The sequence below is a fragment of the Callionymus lyra genome, chromosome 8 (genome assembly GCF_982586985.1).
Source record: "Callionymus lyra chromosome 8, fCalLyr1.hap1.1, whole genome shotgun sequence".
NCBI classification, from domain to species: Eukaryota; Metazoa; Chordata; class Actinopteri; order Syngnathiformes; family Callionymidae; genus Callionymus; species Callionymus lyra.
In genome coordinates this window covers 21,231,331-21,254,285 of record NC_141825.1, presented here as the reverse complement: position 1 = coordinate 21,254,285, position 22,955 = coordinate 21,231,331, and the positions used below count along the sequence as shown (strand labels likewise).

Sequence of the window (22,955 nt, the reverse complement as noted above, 5' to 3'; positions counted from 1 at the left end):
CTCTATTGTATCATCAGTATGTGTCCGTTTGTACAAAACTCATTTAAATGTTGATTTAAAGTCTTCACCTCCAAGGTACTCATTGTATAAACAAAATGGCTGGAGGAGGAGTGAAGTCATGTCATAATGGGCTCTGCTCTTGTAATCTCTCATTTGCCCATATTTCAGACAGGGGCATTTTAAACATCTGAGTACATCAGGAAAGTTAGTTTTTAATATAAGATGTCCTTTAAACCATTTTTAAGGACATTGAGTGTTTGATGAAAATGGACCAATACAAAGATAATTAAGATATATTAAAAAGAAAACATTGGAATTACTCTCATAATTCCTGGTTAATAAAAGTTTTATTCAACCCGCAACATCTAAATGTTGGCCCTTGTGTGATTGAGTTTGACACTCTTTTCTAGAAGAAGCCAATTAAAAAAATGCATTAGGAAAATCCTTTTAATAGTTTAGATAAAATCTTTGCTGTCACTCAGTTGAAATATTCTGTCTGATCTTCAGATAATCCAAAGCAAATAAAATGTAGAGGGGGGTGACACTTCAAAGCTTTATTTTTCAACGCTATCTTGTTGAGCATCACAGGACAAACAGCTTGTTTTATTTCCTATATGATCTCTTTAGTTAAATGTACATTAAACGTGTTATATGTAACATAAAGTTGCAACATTAAACACTAGTTTTTCGTATAAACTCCATTGTTGCACCCGCTCAATGTCACTTTCCCAAAACGAGACGAGCGTCATCTCGGGAGACACTTTAGCCGTCGCCGTCCTCCCATAAATCTGAGCGAACATTTCTTTATAGCCTCGTATCGCCACACATCACAGCCCATAATGCCCAAATGAACGAGGGTCCGGCAGCCGTTTTCCCTGAGTAAATGCTGTATTGGTCCTCCAGGCACGAAGGACTGACTCCTCTGGTTTTGCACCCTCCACAGGCTTCTATTCCAAATATCCTCTTCTTCTTTCTTTCCTGTCCCTTGCTGTCTTTTCCCATCCCTGTCTTTTAACACTTGACTTTTTCATCCTCCTGCTTCTCACTCGGGAAACCAACCTTACCCCCCCACACCTCCTCCCCCGCCCTCCTTGAATGATCTGTCTCAGCCTTGTTGATACCTTTTCCTGTGTGTGGGTTTGCCGTCCGTTTTTCTCACATGTTATGGTCTTTTCTCCTCTGCCCACTGTTACTCTATCTCCCCACTCCTTTGCTCTCTACGACGCCCTCCCAACCTCCCCCTCAAACTCCCCCTGCCATCTACTTATAGTGGGGCAGTATCAGTTGGTCAGAAGGGTGCAGCGAGCGGGCACAGGGATAATGGGGGGGGTCCGTATCGCAGCGACAGCGTGAAAAGCATGGTGGCGGAGGGTGTGAAGGCCGGGAGGTGGCAGACGGTCCAGGGCCACGTCCAGTCTGGAGGACTCAGACCCAACAAGTGAGTTCAGAAAACAATCAGGTTGAAGAGGTTTTTTGTTGTGTGTTGGTGATGAACGGAAGTGCAGCCAGGGTGACTCAAACCTGGCCGGGCGTTTAAAAGCATGATTCATAAAAGAATTTGAGAAAAAGTTACATTCGAAGACGTGTGTGACTCGACTCTGAATAAACCCGCGACTGCCTGTCTCTGGTCCGTCGGCCTGAGCGACGCAGGTTATTTTCAGTTCCGCGTGATTCTTGCACCTTTCTTTGGCACCTCATGCCACCGACTTCTCCCTTCGTAGCACATCTACGCTCACCAGCATCTCTCCTCCTCATTCCTGTCTTCTCTCCTCCCCTCCTCATCCTTCTTTTTCTTGCCCCCATCTATAATTGGATTCTATTTTCAGGCTGCTATAAGTGTCTGTGTTTCTCTTTTGTGTCTCGCACCCTCTCTTCGCCTCCTCTTCCATTGTCACCCTACGATCTCGTCATCTCACTCCATCTTTCTTTCATTTTTTTGAGACTAAGGTTACAAGAAAACAACGTATTCCCTGTTTTTTCTACTAAATGTTTCCTCAAAATTCCTTTACTTTGAACGTTGGGGTGAAGAAAAGAGATTTAAACTTGATATTGATGTAAGTTTATAGACACAAATTTTCTAAAAGTAATTGGCCAATCCAAAAGAAGGGAGGCGGTCAGGGAGCGTCTGTATGGTTCGGTTGGCTGCCGGCGAGTCCCGAGAGAAGCGGTGTCTATTTAAAAGAGCAAAAAAAGAAAGAGAAGCTTTCCAGAGAAGTGGATTGATGATTGAAGACATGGGGATTCCTCAGCGAAGCAGACAAACGTTATCAGGTTTGCCCGCAACAACAAGTAGGACGATTCGTCGCCGCCGTCGTCATCCGTCGTCGACTTTCCGTTTGCCCGTGAGGACGGTAAACATTCGGCCTCCGCCGACGAAACTCGCGGCCTCCCGGAAGCATTACCTCCAGAGCGCGCACAAGACTCACGTACGTCAGGCCGCCATCGTACAGGTCGCGCAGGCGGCGAAACTCCGCGAGCAGCATTCCAGTCACAGGGATCACACCGGCTGCACTTTCTACTGCTATTTCTGCTACTGCTGTTACTGCTGCTGCCTGACTCTGCTCTCCTTCTCTCTGCTCCTCCTCCTGTCTCCCACTCCTCTCACCCACGACGACTCTGAACTCACCCACTTCCTCTCACCTGGTTTGGGCGAACATCATGGGGTCAATCTGACCTCACCATGTCTCACCTCTCCATCGTCTCTTCCCTCATCCCGACCTCCTTCCCTTCCTCGTCCCATCCTCTGCCGACCGTGGGCATCTTCCCGCACTCTCACCTCCCTCCTACTCTGCCCTCCCAGCTTTGGGGATCCAGGGGTGCTCTCCTACGCCTCAACTCTGGAGCACATCCCCACCCGGCCTCGAACGCTACTGCGCCAACAGAGTCTCCAGCAGCCTCTCATCCACCCGCCGGGCCCGGGTCTGGGCCACCCTCCCACCACCTCCCAGAGTTTAGGACAGTTACACACAGCACCCGGACAGCCCAGTGGGGCGGGCGCCGGGAAAGCAGAGGGAGGTGGCGGCGCCGGTGAGGGCGGGGGCACAAGAGGTGCTCCAGGGGGTTCACGGGGCAGCACGGCGGGGGCCGGAGCACCTAGCTATAGCGGAGGTGGAGCAGGAGGGCGCACTCGTGCCAATCCAGGAAGCTGGGATTACATGATGGACCAGATGCGGAATCGTGGCCTGGATGTCCGGTCCTTCCTGTGAGTCTCTAACACTCTTCTGATGTTTGTGTTTTCGCTTGCCAGTGTAGAATTTTGTGTGAAGTTTGCCTGCTTTTCTTTCCAAATCGCTCCAGGGAAGGATATTACTTTTCTTAAGATGTGTTGTTCACTTGTGTGTTTTCTTCTTGTTTGATCTGTACTTGTTTTTCTTTATAGTTTTGAAGGAAAAATACTCTCAGATGCTCAGACAAAAACTGAACTGACCGATATTTAAAAAGGTTCTCTCCAGAAGTGGGATCTCTTAATCTAGCTCCCTCTCAGCGAACTCATATCACCTACTATGTGAGTTGGGCCTTATTGATAAAGGCCAGAAAATGTAATGTTTGCAGCTTAATGGTAAAGCTGGAAGTTTACTTCATTGAAGTTACACCCCTCAACAATATTTTAAATCTTGCGTATTGGGGTTTAAAGAAAAATAAAATAAAAACTTGTTTTGATGGAAAGAAGCTACTGTTATCACAGGAAATAAACATACAATTATGAATAGATGTGATTGAATCACAATACATTTTAAATGAAAGATATGAAACATTTTTTTAAATTGTGATTTTAACATGAAGGCAACGCCATCAGTCAAAAGGTATAAATTGACATTGAAAAAGGTCAACATTTTCTGAAGCTTGGCAGCCCTGAAACAATCAGAACTGATTCATGAAGTATAGATAGAAGAGTGTGTTTGACTATCTTAAATTGCTAAGCTCACACTATAAAGTCTCGCTTGCAGTGAGACACTGATAGTTCAATCATTTTCTACTCACTCTCATGCCGACGTTGGGATTATTTTCAGAGTAATCTGTTCCCTTATAGAGTTATAGACAAAGCTAATGTGGCGACTGATGCACAGTTTCTTCGTCCAAAAAGATACTTAAAAACATCCAAATACTACATACATACTGCTCTTCTGTAACGTCCATCTTGTGTTCAAGCTTTGACATGAGAAATTTTTCCGAATAAAACGCCATAATATAAGTTTGTTTGTAGCAGAAGTTATCATTTTTCCGTTCCTGCTGTTCTTTCCTCATAAGCCTAGCAGCATCGCTAAAAACAAGCTTAAAATATAGACTTAATTTTTTCAGGAACAATTCTTGTCAAGGCTTAAATGCAAGATGGACGAAAAGTATGAAGGTATTTGAAAGTGTCTTCTTGGAGGAAGATGAACCTGAGCATCAGTCGCTACATTAGCATGGATTACTCTGAAAATAATCCCAAACCCTTAGTCGACATGACTAGAAAACTAGTTAATATAGAATTTGGGGTGAACTATCACTTTTAAGCCTGTTATGTTATCTAATTAATGTATGCTTTCTTTACAGTAATAGCAGAGCCGACAGAGTTGGACTCGTCTCCAGCAATTGTCCTTACGGAACACTTTAAATTGCAGCTTACAATATTCATGAGACGGTGTCAAAAATCGTTTTATATCCCGGAATTCCATTCAATTACATGTCCGTTTCCAAGGCAGCCTTTGAAATGGCTGTTAAATATTCGGCTTAGGAGGCACACCAGCAGGCGTAATCCATATTCCATTAGTGTTGTGCTGTGACAGAGACTGCCCTACTCCCGTATCACTGTAACTTTAATGCAAATAGTGAGTCTCTGGCTGCAGACTTGTGTCCACGAGAGCTGGGGACGCGCTGCAGAAGGATAAGGTTAAGCAGCTGTGTGTAGATTTGTGTTAACCCTGAAGGATTGATCTCATGTCACCCACACCATTACTCCCACAACATATAGTTGCTCCAGGCTCACGGGGGAGCGAGGGGGAGGTCAGGTAAAGGGTGAGAAAGGACACAAAGGTGTATATAAAATGTAATTTCCCTTTCTATATATATATACACGTCAGCTTTCCACTGTGCTGCAGTTTTCATTGTGTTGCGTGCAGAAGCCTCTTCTGGCGTCCGAGTGTGACGCAGCTGAACCAACGCCACAAGCTAACTCGCCATGTAGCACTCCAGCAAGGTCATTGAGAATTCTGTCCATTACAGTCAACCGCAGCACTCATCATTGTAAATGTGCGATCAGGGTCATCGTTGTTGTATTTCCTCTTTGCAACAGAACCAGCTCTCGTGATTGATGGAAGAGCGGCGCCGTAATAGACACGAGCCATTGTTCAAGCCAGTTAATTTCAGTCTTGGCTGGATTCCCTATCTCGGTGAATCACTGCTGAGTGGATATGTAGCTGTCATTGACACACATATCTGGCCTTTCCACTCGTTTGACCTAATGGATCTGTTGTGTCTTTGTGAGGGGTTTTTTTTTTTCTTTCTAGCTGGTGTTAATGTCGTCCCCCCTATTTTCTCCTCTCTGCTCGTGTGGTGTTGGAAGTGGGATACTAATGATCTTGGCGGAGAAAGAGTTTCAATAACCATTTCATCAGCCACCTTTTACGCTTGCACAGTCGATTTAAACGACTGCTATACAGTGAAGGTTAACTACTGCTGGCCAGATGAATCAATAGAAGAAGAAACACACTTGTTAAGCACGTCAATATACAAGCAAGCCTCATGTGTTCTGTGAAAAAAATAGTGATAAATGGTACAACTATTAAAAAGTGCAAAAGAACTAAAAAAAAATGTTGAACTTGCTACAAAAAAGCATTTTAATATTAATTCAACTACAGCATAAATAGATTCATGTGACAATCATGAGGTATTCTATATCTCTATTAATAATAGGAATACAAATACAGTTTTTATGTTCTATTAATCTTTAAAATTATGACATTTAAAGCAACAATGTGTAACATTCTGAAAATGTTATAAATTCAGTCGTGACTTACAAGCGATACCAAGTAATTATCAAAGCTCATATCTTCGATCTGGACGAACCACTCAGTGTTGTCTCTTACCATCAATGTAACAGCAGCGGGTCAGAGACAGTATTTATGTATGAAGTACTGAGATACTTTCGCCAGGACACTGACAACAACAAGAGCCTTTTTCCTTTTTGTTGCGTTGGCGGCATAGATGGCGGATTGGTTTGGCAGATTTGTAGCTAAGAAGTAGAGGTTCAATTCCTGCTCTGGACGTGATTGTGTCGTTGTGTCCTTGAGCAAGACTCTTCGCCTTGATTGCTCCTGATGGTGAGGTGGCATGCTGGGTCGCAGCCTACTCCCATCGTTGAAGCCCTAAAAAAATTGTCTGCTGAATGCATAAATGTACAGAGAATTAACATTGCCTTTACTGTTCCGACACTAGGGGGAACCATTCACCATATTTTCAATTTAAAAAAATAGAAATAAAGACAAATATTTTTCAAGTGGGGAAAAGGCAACTGATTTCACAGGAAATGTATGTTTAATAATAGATTCAAGTGATCAATTCACAATGAATTATCAATAAAAAAAACATTTAAAAAGATAGAAAAAAAAGGGAAGATATATTTTTAAAGAAAAGGTAATAACTTCTTTAAAAAGGAATGTAATATTATTAATATGTGATATAAGAGTTGCTTTTTAAGTAGCTTTAAAATATAGTTAAATTTAAAGCTAAATTGAGTAGCTGTCAATTTATCAAGTTAAGAATGCAAGGTTGAAAATCCTGCACTGAGAGCGACAAAGAAACGCAGATAAATAGTCTATGTTAATAATTCTAAAAACTAAATATGAAGGAGAGGTTTGGATTGGTGCGAAAAGCACGACAATGTGAACCGAGTTGAAGATATTTTTTAAGAGCCTGGCGGCGTCATATTTGTCAGCGGCGTTATAATGTGGCGCCGTCAGAGGCTTATAGGCTGTAGAACCGTCGGTGTATCTGACAGTAAGGAGGCAGAGGAAGCAGGGAATTAGGCGTCAGGCGGAGGGATGAGAGCGCAGGGGCTGTGGCTGAGAGGATGAAATGAGAACGCTGCAAACACACAAAGTAAGGGAGCGTTGACCCAGAAAACGGTGACACACGGCGAGGACCTCGCGATACCGTGTCACTCAAATAGAAACAATTAGTCCAGATATCCTTTACCAGGCGTAATTCAATCCCAGGCAGGAAGATGTTCTGAGCGGAAGCAGACGTTAAACAACCACATGACGTGGGCGTGCGGACCATCGCGTCCATTAAAGGTTAATTGCTTGTCGTCTTTGTGTCGCACCTGTTGTCAACAATTTTAAGTCATGGTTTTGTTATCAGCGTTGGTTTGAGGTCAATATCCTTCCCTGGAGAAATGCTCTGATGCTACACTTTTATGCTGACTAATCATTTTTCCCTCCTTCGATTTGTCGATTATTCCATCCTCGCCTGAATTGACCCGTCTCTTCTTCTTCTCCCCCGCCCTTCACCGCAACTTCTTTCAATTATCGTTTTTCTCTTTGCCTTTCTTCTTTGCACTTTGTTTCCCCTTTTTTCTTATTGTACTTTTTTCACTGGGAGCCAGTGAAGGCAAGATGGTGGTCCTGGCTTTGGCCATCGGTGTGGCCGAGCAAGATGACTTTGCCAATATCCCTGACCTGCAGGAAACTCCACAGGCGGCACCAGCAGCCGGCCAGGATCCCCTGCTCGAGAAGAGGTACCCCTTAAAAAAGAGTGAGAGCGCTTGAGAGTGTGCGAGAAACCAGATATACAAAAAATCGAAAAACGGTTATTTCCGAGAGAAGGACACTTTTGTTGTCGAGTGTTTTTTGTGTTGACTCTCTCAGAAGTGGAGTAGCATCAGGAGTTCCGGCGAGTCCAGATCGTAAATCGGAGCGTTATCTCAAATGTGTATGATGATAAAGCAATTTGGAGGTTAGCTGTAAAGCAGTAATGAGCTCATAAATCACATCGGTGAGACACACCAGAGCCAACCAGGGACTTTCTTTTTTTTTTTCATCCTTGTGAAGGTAACATTTAAAACCGGCCCTCTGAACATTTTCTCATTATTTCTTTAAGGAACAAATCCATCAGAATTCTCTTCCAGCTTTTTCATCTCTATTTGTTTCACTCCTGCATCACAGAGAACTCCCATCGGTGTTTGTCGTATTCCTTTGTATTTCCATGCTTTTATTTTATTTCATCCCACAGTGTCCTTTTTTTTTCTCCTCCCGCTCATTAGCTTCCTTCAATCACCCTCTGCTGCTTTGAGAGTCTCGTCTCTGTAACGCCGCCATTCTCCCACAGAGACTCCTCATTATTCTACAACACGTTACTCACTTGCATAAATGTGCTGCTAAAAATAAAACGTTTTGCTCGCCAGCCAACGTACGTACTCCAGGACCGAAATATCGTCGCTCTTTCTTGGCCGCCGATTTCCACCGTTTGTGTGGAAGACTTCTGCGTGGCCGTTGTGATTATTGTGTTACAGCAAACCACGTCGTTGAGACCTCTTTGCTCGACTGAAGGTCTTCTTTTAATCCCTAGAGTCCAATTAGGGTCGATTTTAAATTGGCAGTTTGGAGTTTCCTCGACACTGACTTCGTGCAAAAATAAGTGGCGTGAAGAGAAGGGCAAAATAAAAAAATATAGAATAAGTTAAACATTAATTCCTTCTAAATAAAAATGCTATTACAACCCTTTGATCTTATAAAATTATGTAACTGTTGCGGTGCACTATGAGACCATTGATGATATTTTGATATTTTTATTGTCCAATTACTTTACCTAAATCATAACTATGTCCACTTTGGGGTTGTTAAAGCAACAACACAGTTGTTTGAAAGGGTTGTTTATGGCGACCCCTAGTGTCAATATTGTAACTGAAATGCCGTAAAATCTCCGCAATTAACAGATAATGCACAATTTTGCGTATAATTCATGAAAGATCTGAACTAAAGAAAATGCACTTTGGAGGTTGTAAAAACAGCAACAATTTATTTTAAAGGTTTTTTTTATGGCAACCCCTAGTGTCAGAATATCGTAACTGCAATCCAGTGAAAACTCAGTTCTGCCTTTGAGAAATAATGCAAAAATGAGTCTACAATTCATGAAAAGAGTTGTTAAAGCAGGAATAAATTAGTTTGAAGGGATGGTTTATGGCAACCCCTGGTGTTGAATATCGTAACTGCAATTTGGCGTAATCTCCATTTCAATGATGGAGATTGATGAATATGAATACAGACAGATTTAGCATATAATTATTGAAAGATGCGATGAAAACAGTCAAACTTTGATGGTTGTTAAAGCAACAACACATTAGTTCAAAAGGGTTGTTTATGGCAACCCCTAGTGTCAGAAAATCATTACTGCAGCCTCCTAAAATCTCCTTTTCACCATTGATAGGTACAACCTATATATTTGTCTACAAAACCAGTAAAATCCCCCCACCTTTTTGTTGTGTTACTGCCTACTACATGGTTGTCTCTACGTGATTCAATAAATTAAACTTTCCACGTAATCCACGACTCAAAATCGCACCAAGCGGCAATTTTCATGCACGTCTCATCATCACGACCTGTGTTTACATCCCCACGAGCCATCAATCATCTCCACGTTTGCATCCCAGCGCTCTATACGCCGTGAAATGAAGACGTTCATGGCTTCACATCTCTGACAAATTATTTTAATAGCAACATCAGGCGGCTGAAGCTAATGAGGATATTAAACTTGATGCTGACTCATGTGGGTGATGCTTTTGTAGCCGCGTCTACATCAATACAGCGGTAATCTAATGGCCGTAATTAAAGTAATAATCCTTTACGCGTGATGAAGTTTTTCTTAACTACACCTGCACATGTTTGCTTACACATAATTGTTGTGCAGCTTGTCAGGTTTACTTAATGACTGGAGCTAGCACTGTTTTCAGCTAGCTAAGCTAACAAAAGCATTTAGTTTAAACCACCCATTACTCAAATAAATAGTTTCAGCTTTTATAGGAACCATGACTCGTGCTCTGAGTGATGTCATCTACTGGCTGTGATTTAATTTAAAAGAAACGGTGTCTTTGCAATAGCCGGAAGCATTACTTTGTGTTAGTTGAAACTGCTAGGTGGGTATAAATTATGATTTATAAGAAATTAATATACTCTATTCTACTCTAGTGGGATATTAAAAACGATCATTTAAATAATGGAATTCATTTAATCATGGGTGCTTATTCCATTAACTTTTAAAAAATGCTTGATCATTTAACAGTTTGTCAAGAGCTCAGACTGTCAAGAGAGTAGAATCGCCTACACATTTAGCATTTGTATTAGTCGAAAAGCGGTCATAATGTATTCGTATTGAAACCAGCAGGATCATAAAAACAGAACTTTTTTTTTCAATAATGAATATCTTCAAAAATTAACAATACATTCACTGTAAATTATTATCAAACAGACAGATTTTTGGAGTTAACATGTACATGTAAGCAACTGCATTACCATTTAAACTAGTGTTCCCCAACGTTGTTATAAACATGACACGAAACCAAACAAAAATATCTTAAACAATACATATAATAAAAATGTAGTGTTTTTACTCACAAGGAACATACTGTACATTTATTCGCCATCTAGTGCACAGTAATTACAGAAAAGGATTATCATCATAAATTGTTTTTCTAATTTAATATTAAGATATACTTATCGTGTCCCAAAATGTTTCTCGCTAGAGATTTTCTTCTGATAACAGCGGGTTTCAATAACTATACTCCACCAACACTTGTTCTTGAGCATAAATCCTTCAATATTTTAAAAGTCAGTTAATGTTGGCATACGTGCCACACAAAAAAATATATTAAATACATTCATAATCTCTAAATAAGCTCTTGGAGAAACAATCAGGTATATTTTTATCTGTAAAATGTGAAAGTTTGGTGCCTTGAGTATTGATTCATGGAGAAAGAAAAACAAACATAGAAAGTAGAAGCTTATTTTCGTGTTAAAGAAGATAGTAATTGCTAGACATTTTAGCAAGTTTGCTAAGCTGACTGAGAAGATAAAGGTCGTAACTTTGGGCATCAATAAATGTAATCCATACTCCGAACTGAGGTGAGGTCCTGCATTAGTAACCAAAGAGACAGCGTTACAGCATATTCCGGGACCTGTATGTCAGCAGGAGAAACCTTCATCAGTGTTGCTAACATGCTGAGGAGGCTGATAACATCTACGAGGCTGAGAAGCTTCATTAAGATGTGAGAACACCTTTTAATGCCTCGTTGGTCGTCACTCGCACAGTACCGGTGCGAGTTTCTGAACCTATATGAGAAGCCAGTTCCCTGAGAGAGTCTACCTCCGAGCTGGAACGCCGGCCGTCCTATCCGAGGACGAGGGAAGAGAAATGGCGGGACTCCTTCCTACACCACATTAACATTCAATCCACTTGCCTGTGGTCTTTCAATTATTCATCCATGCGTGTTGCATCATTTTGTGGACGGCAGTGGCGTTTTGTTCTTGATTCAGTGGACGTCTCACGGCTATTAATAGATCTGTACGAGACAGGATGGAGTTTTTCTTTAAGTGGCCCGTGAGCCGGTGAATAATTGATGCTTTACGTTTTTATCCAAATACCCCTCGTATAAAGTGGGGGTTACGTTCCATGAATCTGTGACCGGTTCATTCAAATACTTTCAGTTTATCTTGCAAACTTACGCTTATGCTTTGCTGCCCAGCCAACCACTCACAGATGCCGATCACTTTTGACATAGAATCATAGAATTTCAAAGCAGTATCGTAGCGACCAATCCGTCGTCCCTGAATAGAGCAGTGCGTAGAAAAGCATCATGGGAGTTCAATGTTTGTTGGCACCATAAAGAAGACGGGGGGCTATATTTAGTGTCACCCCACTATTATCTACGCACTTGACTTAAGCTACAATATATTTAAGTGTGCAGTACTTTGAGCAAAAAGAAAGATTCTGTGGAAGACGGACCACTTTAAGCATGTGGTTTGGTTAAATAATTTTTTGAACCTGTGGCCTCTTGCGTTTATTTGGATGAAATAATCTACGCGTCTGAACACAAATTGATTCGGCTACGCTCGACTAGTCTGACACGGCGCTCCTCCTGTGACGGCTGCTTTTCAAGGCTCGACTAATCACCAACGTCTTCGGGGGTTCTAGTTAAGTCCGTCCCGGGGGGGGGGCTCAGGCTCCCCGCGGCCACTGTGCACATCCCAACATCACAGGGGGATTGCAGTGATGCAGTGATGCACACAAAAGGCAGGCTGAGCGACTCCCAGATAACAGGAAGGTGGATGATAAGGAGTCGGCGGGCGGGAGGAGAGCCGGGGGTTTTTTATATATCCATCTATATGTCAGAGGGAGAAATCAGGGGGCACATCCATCTTCCTTCGGAGAGCAGAGCGGCGTTGCACTCTGAACATCCGTGTGTTATGAGCGGCACTTTCCTACTATACACAGTCTGAAGAGCTCGACCCGTTAAGAGCTTTGTAAGAGGAACTCCATGTTCTATGTACGATCATGGGAGTCGCTGACACAGAACTGAGCACTTTCACGGTCCAGATGTTGCTGTATATTTAAGTTTATTGTAGCAAAATACAGTCAGGAATGTAAACCCTACTTGTCACTGTTCACTCTGTTCGTACTTTGTTCGAGCAGCAGACTTCCTTCGACCACAGAACTTGGCGGGAGATGCCAGCAAAACTGTGATCTCCCATCATGCCTCCTACACTGTATTTAGTGACCTACCATACTGTATTAAAACTCCATGTTGACTTGTCAAAAGTGATCAACACCTGTGATCGGGTGACTGGGCGGCAAAGCATTACAGGAGCTGTTTAGGTAATTAAGAGGCTTTTTTTCATGAGGGATAGTATCTCTTATGAAATGTTGGAGTTTGCAAGTGCAAATAAAGGTGAGGGGAAATTTTATATTCTGTATAAGGTCGGGGGTTTCAGAAGGTAACCGCTTCAGTAAACGAGGGACCGCCAATTTCCCGCAACGATAGAAGTAATTTGTTCATGGGTTAGAGAGGAAAGAAAAAAGATGTCTGATGTTTCCCTCTTAAATTGCTACATCAGTATTAAGAGTCAGTGGTCTTAAACAGCTGATCTGCTGGTCGATGCATCTCTGGGGGGCTTTTACTCGTGTCCTTGTGCCGCAGCTCCTGAGTTATTACATCCGTGTGGCGGCAGGTTTTGGACGGAGAGGAGAGGCAGCAGGGAGGACCGTCTGACTCCACATGTGTTTCATGGGATTGGGGGAGAATGTGGAAGCGGCGTCTGGCGATCCCGGGAGGATGATGGATCTCGTCGACCACAATGAAATTGAGCGTAGACATTTAAGATACATTACTCTACAGTCTCGGGCGAGAGTGTTTGTTTGAGTGTGACATGTTTGCATGTGAGAAAAAACAAAACAAGGGATGGGGCTTTTTTTTTTTTTTTTTTTTTGTCCTGGCGTCTCTCTCCAGCCGGGAAGTGGAGTGTCTTTCCCCCCTACCCCTCTCTTCGAGCTGCTGGCCCTGGGTCAGGTAACAAAAACAGGATAGTATCACAGGACGGTGAAACCCAAAGTGGCTCCTCCGCCTGCCTCAATATGTCTGTTACTGTGTGTCTGCGAGGCTCTCACCCGTACCTGTCATATATCCTGAACCTTCTCATTGTGTTTGCCTGTTTGCTGCACCCCCAACACCTGTCCCCTGCGCACCCCCCACCCCCCAACCCACCCCAAAAAAAGAAAAAAAATCTAATGTCACACACAGTCCCTACAGTGTCGATGTTTCTGGAGTCGTTGCTATGCCAACAGCCCACTTTCTGTGCCTTAAGCTGCGAGAGAATCTGATCTGGGTCCACTCTGCCCCCCACTGGTTACTGTAGATAACTGCAGGCTTTAACTGACTCCCATGTAAACAGTATCCAGCAGCTGTCCTGCTCCTGTTCCAGGGAATCAAATCGATGGTAAATACAACACATGCCGCAGAGCAGGGCTGGTAGAAGAAGAGCGCCCCCCGCCCTTCGCTGCACCAGATCTCACCTGAGAATGAGCCTCTGAATGAAGCATGACAGAGAATGAATAATTGAAGACGTTCACTTCCCCATCAATAGAGGTGGAGGAGGAGGGAGGTGCCTGTGAAATGAATTAAAAATCCAACCCCTTGTTTCCCCGTCAACTCATCGCCTGCAGTTCCAAAAAAAAAAAAAAAAAAAAAAATGCAATAACTTCTCCCTGGCAACTAAAACGACTAACACCGATTGATAAATACTCCCCCATCCCTTCTTCCCCAGCAGTTGTTAACCCTCCCTCCCTCCCCCTTTCGGATTCCTTTTGCTGGTTGAAGTGTCTGTTTGCTTGTCTTGTTTGCTTCTCTCTGTCTGTCTATTTGTCAGTACACCCCCCCCCTGCCCCCCCGGTTCTGTCTCGTCTTCTGCAGAAAAGATTGTCGCATTATTACGTTCAGCATCATCCAAATTTACAGCCGAGAGAATTCAGGAAAAAAAAAGAATAAAAACCCCTAAAAAAAGAAAAAAAAAGCTGGCCAGACAGACAGACTCCCCACGAGCGCCTCGTTCTCCCCTCGCCCGTCCGAGGCATTGCCCTCACTCTCTGGAGTGACCACTACTTGCATATATTGTGTGTAATATATATATGCACATGTAGCCAATGCCAGCCAACAAGCTTTGGCCATTGTGTCCTCACTTTTAGAGTGTTGCTAAACGATACAAAATCTGTTCAATCCCAATTCAATTAAGTTTGACTTTTCCTTTGGAACACTCTAAACGTGCACCTCCTCTGTTCCTACTTTCTTTCTTTTCTTTTACACCTCCGCCTCTTCGGTAACTTTAGTTGGATCTAGATTTTTGTTGGTGATTAATTGTTTCTTCTTTTCTTCTCTGTGCTCTTCTTCTCCCTCAGCATGTTTTTTTTTTTAATCATTTGTTTTATTGTCTCTTGTTCTTATCAGACTGACCAAACTGAGCCTCTCTTGTGTTTCCAGGCTTTCCTTCCTTCATTCCCTATCTTTTCTTGCAGCAGTTTTTATTTATTTTCTTTTTTCTTGTGGTTGTTTGTATCTAATGGTGTTTGTAACAAAGATCACTCTGTTTTTGTTTTTCGTGACCTCGCTGTTCATGCTGTAACACTTGCTCTCTCTTTTTTTTTTAAATCTGAGAAAGTTTCTCGACATTTCTTCTTCTTCTTCCTTAATGCTGTCTTTATGATTTCTGTATCTGTGTTTCTTTTTCTGATCATTTGTTTCTTTCTTTCTTCTCTACTTGCTAACATTGTTTCAGTCTCTATGTGCCTTCAAGTCATACATGGAGAGCTGCCTCCAGCGTCATGCTACATTGGACTTTCCTTTTTTCTCTTCTTTCTTAACATGTGTCGTCTCTTTTACTTTGTGACTCTCTTCTTTTTTTTGTATATATATAATGTATGAACAGAGAGGTTTTCACCCCCAGATTGTTTCTCCTAATTGTTGTGAAGAAACTTAACGTCTATTAACAGCTCCGCCATGGGAGATCTCTGCTTCTTTTCTTTTTCTTTTCCAATGTTTCTGATGATAATAATCCCCCCTTTAACCTGTAGATTTAGAAGTACTAAAACAAGATGTGTCTCACCAGTTGTCCTGTTTAATGTCTGGTCGTCTACATGTTGCTTTCTATGTCTGTCTACTGTTGCTATATATGTCGTTTATACATGTTTGTCTTCAGAGGAATTAATGGGTCCATTTACAAAATCTGACTTTGATGATGAAGTTCCTGCCACTGTTGGACTTCAACTCTTCCCCCGACTCTTATTCATGGTGTAAAAGCATCATATGCTGTGTAGTGACATGAATCCAAAGAGAGGTTGGATTCAATTTAAGATAGCTTTTAGCGGAGAAACAGGTGGAGGCTGACAGTTAGCGCCGAAGATACCGTCCGCCTTGTTTTCGTTCGTGGTTCACCATACGTTTTTGCTTACAGGGGCAACAAGCCAGCTAACAGTCCCAAAGGTCAGCCCCCTGATGCTGATGGTCACTCCTCCGTCACTGACCTGGCCAACTCTCTCACCGGAGACATGGTGATGGTAAGCTTTCAACATCGCACTGAAATCTCCAAGCGGGTGAATTATTGAATGGCTCTTACTTATATAGCTCTTTTCTATACATCTTCAGCACCCAAAGCGCATTGCACTTTGTCATCCCTTGCACTTTGTTCTTTGGTTTGAACTTTATTCTTGTTCTGGTTTTTATGAAACTTGCGGTACCGAACTGGAAACCCGATTTTCTTAAAAGAGATCTCCAGCGGGATTAATAAAGTCAATCTATCTACACCAAGTCACGCATTCACACACACTGATGGGAGTAGGCTGCGACGCAGCAAGGGCAACCATCAGGAGCAATGATGATAAAGTGTCTTGCTCAGGGAAACAATGCTACAACCTCATCCGGAACTGGGATTGAACCCGCAACTTCTCAGGCCACAAGCCAACAACTCTAAAATCTGAACTATGACGCCGACTATAAATATTTTTAATGACATTGGTGTAGATTTGTTAAAAGAAACATAATAGAAGTGGTTTCTCGTCTCCCTTTTTCTCCGATGAAAATATATTTACTACACTCTGCTATTTCAATCTGTAATAATAGGCTAAAAATGAAAAAAAAAAGCCTTTAAAATCAAATTAATGATGGTGATAATTTAAGATGGGAACTATTTAACATCTTTCCAAGCCTGACCTTTTGTTATTCCGTTTAATTTGCTGCTAGTTTATTTTTCTGTCGTATTAATTTCTGCTTGAAGCGTTTCCTTATTTAAACACTTTGCTATTGTCCAGATTTAAGCTGATGGCCTGGGATCTTATATTATAAGCAAACTTAAAATATAGACTTTTTAAAGTATTTTCTGAACAATGTCTAATGTCGAGGCTTCAATACAGACGAGCACCATGGAGATATTTGGGTTGTTTTTTTTTACGTATTTCACTATAACTGCACATTTTTACTGGAATGTTATATAAAAATGGAAAAAATAGAAACACATATCTATCTATAAGGACACACATTTTTAAGAGAGAGAAAATAATTCAATTTTCTAATGTTATAAAAGCAATCTTCATTTGTATCACACCTTTGAGTGATGCCGAGCAAGCATTTTCACGTCACACCTGTCAGGTGGATAAATGATCCTTACAAACATGAAACGCTGACTCATGCACCGTGAGACACAATGTGAGGCGAAGACCTCAGATGGACGACTTCACCGCCGGAAACAAGTGTTGAGATGTCGAAGGTTTGAGATAAACATGTGTAGAACATACACTAGTCCAGTCAAGTCTTTATCAGTCGATGCGTATCAGTGTGGAGAGAAAATCTTTGTTGGTTCCTGGGTTGATCAATGACTCGTCTTGATCGTCTGTAGGTCGCCCTGTGTAGCTGGGACAGACTTAAACTCCAACATATTCCAAATATCGAGTTTAAAAAATGTTTATAAATGATGGTCTCAGACGTCCGTTGTGTGATTGAATTCATAAAGTGCGAGCTGCTGAATCATCCTCATCAGATTAAGTGAGAACCATAATAGATGACAACGACTCTTGCGGGCGACGAAGCGAGACGATTCGTCCAAGGTGACTCGGTCCTTGTGATGAATTAGACTTGCATTATTTCACCTCTGTCATGGGCTCAAACTTCTGCTGACAGATGCTGAGTGAGTGACTTTCTGTGGCTTTTAAATTGTAGCTCTTGTCCACAGTGCAGGAATAAATCAGTGCTGGGCCAGAGTCTGCATGCAAATGAAAGTTGTTGTTTTTTAAAGCTTTTCATACTTTTTTTTGTAATAACTTAACTGAAAACTTTTTGTATTGAATGGTTAAATTTGTTTTTATTGAATAGTTGATCCAATAATATGTGTATTGAAAGTTTTAATCTGTTTTTTTAACTAGAATTTTCTAAATAAATGCTATGTTTTACTTTACAGTTTTACTTTACAGTTCGGTATTGGCACAATTATTATTACAACTAATTATTGTAAGAGTTTGTTTTCATGTCTTAACAAGAAGGATGTGTCTCGTCTGCAGTTGATTCAGAACTCTGCAGCGAGAATTCTGACCTGCTCTAGTAGAAGAACTCACATTTCTCCGATCCTTAAAACTCTTCACTGGCTTCCAGTTTCTTTCAGGATCAACTTTAAAATTCTGGTTCTTACTTTCAGATTTATGGTCAGGCTCCTCCTTACATCACTGATCTGATCCAGCCTTACACCCCAGCTCGGGCTCTGAGGTCTGTGGATCAGAATCTACTTATGGTTCCACGCACACGGTTCAGGACCAGAGGAGAGAAATCTTTTCAGGCTGTTGCTCCTAAGCTTTGGAACGATCTTCTCTCTCTTTGCGCTTGATGGATCTACTGAGTCCTTCAAGAAACATCTTAAGACACTTTTATTTGTGCAGGTTTTTCCTTGATTTTCTGGAACTCCTGTGTTGTTCTCAGTATTATCTTGATCTTTAAAGTATATATTTTTTTGAGTATTGTTTTGATTGTTTAAGCGCTTTGTGACCCTGGTCTAGAAAAGCGCTATATAAATAAATATTACTTACTTACTTACTTATACCAACAGAATGAAAAATCATTGCATTACGAAAATGTATTTTTGAATCATTGGAATAAGAATATTAAACTCTGTTTTAAAAAAAGACATTTTTTTTCTCACTTTTATACCAACAGTGAATATTGAATTTAAATAGCTTAGAAGTAATATATTTTGAATTTTGAAAATGTATTTTTGAATTATTGGAATTATAATAGAATGATAATTACATAAAAATTAATATATAATTTCAACATACACATTATTTAAATCCTACAGTGTTTTAAACGACAACATATTTAAAATCGTTATTTTAAAATTAAATACAACCATTCAAACACTGATTTGCTATGTGTTTATATATATATATATATATATATATATATATATATATTTCAAAAACAATTATGCTCCAGCGTTTATTAATATATATATATATATATATATATATATATATATTTGTATATATACATCATTGTTTTTTAAATAGTTTTCTCATCTTCGTTGTTTTAGTTTCACTCACGACTCTAATTCTTTTTAAAGTAGCCATTAGAGCTGATGACGAAAAAAAATCTGAAAACCGAAAATATTCAAATGTTTGAATTCATGACTTAATAAAAACAAATTCAACCGTTCAATTCTAAAATTATTTATGTTAGTTCTTCCAAAAAATATTTCAATACAAGATTAAATATTTAAAATACTGAATTCCACTTCTATATTCATGTCCTCTTTCCTCTGAGAGACTCGGTGAAGGATGAGGGAGGAAAAGAAGGCATCCGGGCAGACGTAGGTGCATCTTCCTGACCTCGTCTGACCCTCAACCTCTCGCTCTCCCTGTGTTTGTTTCCGTATCTTCCGTCCAGCTGCTGTTTCCCATCAGGCCTTTGGTGCCCAGCAGTGATAAAGCAGTCAGAGCAGCTGTGAGCGAGAGCAGAGGAGGTCTGAAGCGCCCTGATCTTCAATCTGAGCACCTCCTGCCTCTTAAGCACATTAGTGAGAAATTAAACTCTGTCAGTCCTGTGAATGTCAAGACTACAGCTCTGTTTCTCTGCAGCGCAGCCGTTCTGGAGGAGCACGCCTGTCCTCGCTTAGATTTGGCATTTACCAGCCGATACAAAAATACTGCCTATGATATCATCCGTCTTCACGTGTATCCTTCATTAACTCTTTGGTAACTTCTCCAGTTGTGGGGGCAGCATCTTGAGCAAAGATACCCAGACCCAACTTTCTACAATGTACTTTAATTCCACTGATAACATTAAAAACATGTTTCTTTTTAAAATACTGTGTCTTCAAGTTAACACAGCAACATATAATTGTATTTATTTTATATTATTAAGTTATAACTTGATAGTCACAGAATAAATATAGCGTAACAAAAATAAATAAAAGGGTTTCATAAAAGTATTTGGCCTGAGTTTTAATAAACAGTATATTGTAGGTAAATAAGAGGCAAAAACATATAGAAATGTCAATTTATTTATTTTTTTAACCTTCATCTCAACGTACCATAATAGTTGGCAATTCAGTTTTTTCTTCAGGGGCCACATTATATACTGTGCCTGTTGTAAAGGGGCCAAAAAAATGGAGCGAAAACACAAAATTATAATGGAAAAACTTGAAAAAGAAGAAGAACCAAAGGAGGGCAATAAACCTCAATATGCTAATAAAATATTGGGAAATAAAGAAACCTGTTTTAATATATACATAATATTATCTCAATATGCCCTCAAAATATTTTGAGGGGAAAGAAATCAAAATGGGAAAAAGGCTACAGGATACAGTAATAAATACTAAATAAAATGGTTAGATGTTAGAAAAACACGTTCTAGATGTTATATTAGATCGCAATAGGGACGTATAAATACACTCAAGTGGCTGCATGTGGCCTTTCTGTTGTCTCAATTATACATATTCTTTAAAAACACATTTACTGTTGTGTAATGATGGTGTTAATATATATTTATGATTCTTCAGACCACAGTTGTGTGCAGAATTTTCAAAGCTTTATATGTTATAGATTTGAAACCTACTAGTTACATTTGTATTTATGCTGAAAGTATTTTGGAAAAAGTACTTTGAAAAAGGGTTCCTTACATGTCAACATTACCATGAAAATGACAATTATGTTTACGAATATGTATCAGATTCCAAAGGCTTAATAAAGTAGAAACTTTATTCTAAAGTTATTAAATCTAAAATTCACTCCTCCTTCCTTGATGGTACGTTTTATGCTAGCATTGGTTAGCATGGTTAATGTAACTACATTTTTCATCACTTTAACAATGTCATGATATCTTAGAATATTATAGATACATGCAAGTTCTATTAAAAATTGTATTTAGAGAATTAAAATCATAAATATTAACTCCTGTATCTCCAAAACAAGAGACAACTTTGCTAACTATGGCTGGTTGCCATATGTGACGGGTTAGCATTAGCCGCAGGGCGGAGAGGCCCAAAGGAAACGGATCAGTCCTTGTTAGTGATGAACTCTAACCTCGCCCTGTCCTTGCAGCTGTCCCCGGGGTCCGAGGACGACGACGGCGAAGGCCCCATCAGCGAGAAGCTGGGACGAATCCAGTTCAGCATCGGCTACAGTTTCCAGAACACGACCCTGACCGTCAAACTTCTCCGGGGGCAGGAACTCCCGGCCAAGGACTTCTCGGGCACCTCGGATCCCTTCGTCAAGATCTACCTGCTGCCCGATAAGAAGCACAAACTGGAGACCAAGGTCAAGAGGAAGAACCTCAACCCGCACTGGAACGAAACCTTTCTGTTCGAGGGTCCGTGTTTTTCTTTCAATTGAGCACAAATAGAGTGTGTTGTGTCTTCTGGTCGTGTGTCCGCGAGTCTACGGCTCTGAGACCAAAACATGTTTGCCGAGATTAGATTAGAACCATTTTCCATGAGATTTGTTTCGTGTCCCCCTTTAGGATGACTTGCACCATATTTAGTGATTCCTTAACATTTAATCTAGAGCCACGAGCAGGTAAATCTCTACTTCGGCTCATGAGCAACGTTGCACTGTTAGGTGGTGAGCATGGTTGAACCTTAGACCTGGTCGAGACTGGCATGTTGGTCGTGACATGAGCATGTTGGCATGACGACGTCTGCATCTTGCAAGACCTCACAGAGCCGCAAGCATGGCTGGACGCTCTGTTTACAACGATGCAAAATAATACACGACGACAATTCAAGTTAGATTATTAACGTTATTAAGTGATTGATTTTTTTTTTTTAAACACAGTTTAGACTGGACGTAAAGGCGAGTGTAAACAAAGTATATCTTGTTTTATTGTTGGTTAAAATAGTCTTTTCACACAGTTTTATCTTGACATTTAAAGTATATATTTTAGTGAGTATTGTTTTTGATTGTTTAAGCGCTTTGTGACCCTGGTCTGGAAAAACGCTATATAAATACAAATTACTTACTTACTAACATACATTTAATTTGTATTTTGCTGTTTTATAAAACGGTAATTTACAAAAATACTTGAAAAAAAACTAAATATTACAGAAAATACATGTATGTTTTTTTTTATTTTTTGGTAATGGACAAAAAAATGAATCTATAAAAAATATAAATGATATGGAATATAAAATATAGTTTAAAAATGTATTTGTAGTATGTGGCATTGAATCGCTTAAGATCAGCTTTTGTTTCGTATTTAAATCTTTAATTAATTATAGATTTAATTTAATTAAATACATTTCATAAATAAATATAAGTAATACTGAATTTTTTTTTGCAGAACTGGTACGTCAGCAGTACACGTGTTATTATGATGAATATTATTTTCAGTTTACTAAGATAAATCACATTTTAAAGACAAAATAAAACATATTTTTAACCTTATATCCACAGAAAAATAATTAAATAGGAGTTGCTATAGAACTCTTTTGATGACATTTGTTTTCCAGTTAAATGGCTGTAATGTTGTGATATCACTAGACAATAATGCAGGTATTTTCCCTAAATGTGGCTTTAATGAAGATGCAGGGTCTCGTATTAACATAAATAATTTGTCAGCGTCAACGATATAAATAAAGTTTCAGACGCCAGTTCAATCAAAACTGTCACCAGAGTAGTTGATTGTTGACACACTTATCTTGTTTGCGCTCGCATAGAAAGCAGTTTAAATCATCCGACTGACGGCTTTAAAGACTTTTTTCTTTTCTGTTCCCGTAAAGACTGACGCACGGAGCACCGGAGTGACGCACTGCATTATTATTTGTTTGATTATGACCGTCCAGCAGCAGCGACAAGAAAGGCTGACACATTGTTCCAAAAAGTTTGTTGGCTGGAAACACAACAGTGGAAAAGAGTTGGATGAGTTCTTTGATAGGTTGCTGGCTGGTTCTGCTGTTTTTACA

At 40.4% G+C, this 22,955-nt stretch overlaps 1 protein-coding gene across 3 annotated transcripts in view; it reads left to right on the top strand.

Annotated features, from left to right (window-relative positions):
• Positions 1–22,955, top strand: part of syt7a (synaptotagmin VIIa) — a 116,255-nt gene that overhangs the window by 75,256 nt on the left and 18,044 nt on the right. For 2 of the 3 annotated variants that reach the window (XM_087798218.1, XM_087798216.1), the window contains 5 exons: positions 1,271–1,438; positions 2,801–3,202; positions 7,586–7,717; positions 15,972–16,074; positions 21,097–21,364. In XM_087798218.1, coding sequence (XP_087654344.1) covers positions 1,271–1,438; positions 2,801–3,202; positions 7,586–7,717; positions 15,972–16,074; positions 21,097–21,364 — 1,073 coding nt within the window. The remainder of the gene's footprint in view (positions 1–1,270; positions 1,439–2,800; positions 3,203–7,585; positions 7,718–15,971; positions 16,075–21,096; positions 21,365–22,955) is intronic. The other variant, XM_087798217.1, reaches the window with a different exon arrangement.